Below are 1444 nucleotides of genomic sequence, written 5' to 3'. Positions count from 1 at the left end.
TTGGTTAGCTTCTTTGCAGCAGTGCCCATGTCTGCAATCAATAATTTCTGTCTGCGGAGATGGACGATAAGGTCTTTCGTATTTTTAACGAAGTTTCCGTCGTCTACAATTGCAAATGCTGCTTTCATGACGAGATCCATTTGATGCGCTGCACACCAGACGCGTAAAATTGGATGTGTAGCCTCGTTTTCCAGAAGAGTGACTACACCTGCATGGCGACCGGTCATGGTGTTCTCACCGTCGGAGGCAACTCCAATCATCTTGTCTCTCCATTGGCCATATAGAACATCAAGAGTTGTTGAAATCAGATTGAATTGCACGATTGCAGTGTGGCGCTCAAAGACAGGAATAGCAAGTAAGTGGATGTTAACTAGAACACCGTCAACAGCAAGCCTGAGACGTTGGTCCATGAACGAACGCTCGTAGTGTGTAGATATATCACTTGCAAAAGCAAATGCCCACATGTATGAATTGGCCATGAGCTCACCGATCCGCTGAAAAGAAATAGCAACGAGATACCTAGCGTAGGTACTCGCCAGCGTATCCGTCATCCCGTACAGTTTATTATTTCCCGTTGCTTGATAGTGCTGCTGGATAACGGTAGCAGCTTGACGAAATGATAACCCAGCACTCATGTGCTGAATAGCGAGATTAAATCGGAAGGGCATTTTAATTTGTAGCCTGTAAACTCCTGCATCAGCGTCTCCAAATGCTCGAAGTGCGACAGGTTCTGAAGCGCCTTCATCTTCGTCATTGAAAAAGATTTTTCCTATCAAATCAGTCACTATATGCTCCGGAATGTCAAAGCTCAGTGTAGAAGACTCGACTTCGTAGTGGGAGGATAACTGATTGTTGTGTGAAATTTGACCAGAGAAAAATGCCGATTTCTCGTCGCTGCTCAGGGCCTGATACTGCGCCCACTTAATACCATGAGCTGTTGTGTTATGATCTGTGTAGTATTGAGGTCGATATGGGGGCTTGTAAAACTTTTGGTTTTGGGTTCGTCGTCTCTTGCCGTTCTTCGATTCCTCTCTCCCAAAATATTTGCAAAACTGACAGCGCACGGAGCACACTACACCGCTAGCATCCTTCGCCATGACTTTTAGTCCATACTGGAGCTCATGAGCAGGCTGGAAGGGTGTCTTACGCGACGGAGGCTTACTGGAGACGCTAGGCTTTAGCCTCTGCATTGTTTCGTCAGCAGTTTTCCTATACTGAAAGGTCGGTAAAATGCGGCACTTCCAAAAGGTCTATTTAAGGCGCATTGCCGCTATTTATAGCGAAATGCCGCTTTTAAGGAGGTCTGAATTAAACACCGCAAGAGATAGAGAGCCGTATTTTAAGTTTTAAGAAACACCATTTAGCTAAAGAAAGACACAAAGAGCAGTAGGTACGACAGAAGTACCATGGCCTGCCAGAAACACCATTTAGCTAAAGAAAGACA

At 45.4% G+C, this 1444-nt stretch overlaps 1 protein-coding gene across 1 annotated transcript; it reads right to left on the bottom strand.

Moving 5' to 3' along the window:
- Nucleotides 1-462: 462 nt before the first annotated feature.
- Nucleotides 463-1190, bottom strand: PPTG_19687 (hypothetical protein; the record flags this gene model as incomplete). The annotated part of the gene is made up of 1 exon (XM_008918180.1): nucleotides 463-1190. A coding segment is annotated over one exon (726 nt), but the record flags the coding sequence as incomplete, so codon positions are not given.
- Nucleotides 1191-1444: the final 254 nt, after the last annotated feature.

Source organism: Phytophthora parasitica, assembly GCF_000247585.1.
Source record: "Phytophthora parasitica INRA-310 unplaced genomic scaffold supercont2.153, whole genome shotgun sequence".
NCBI classification, from domain to species: domain Eukaryota; phylum Oomycota; class Peronosporomycetes; order Peronosporales; family Peronosporaceae; genus Phytophthora; species Phytophthora nicotianae.
This window is presented reverse-complemented; position numbering and strand designations above follow the sequence as displayed.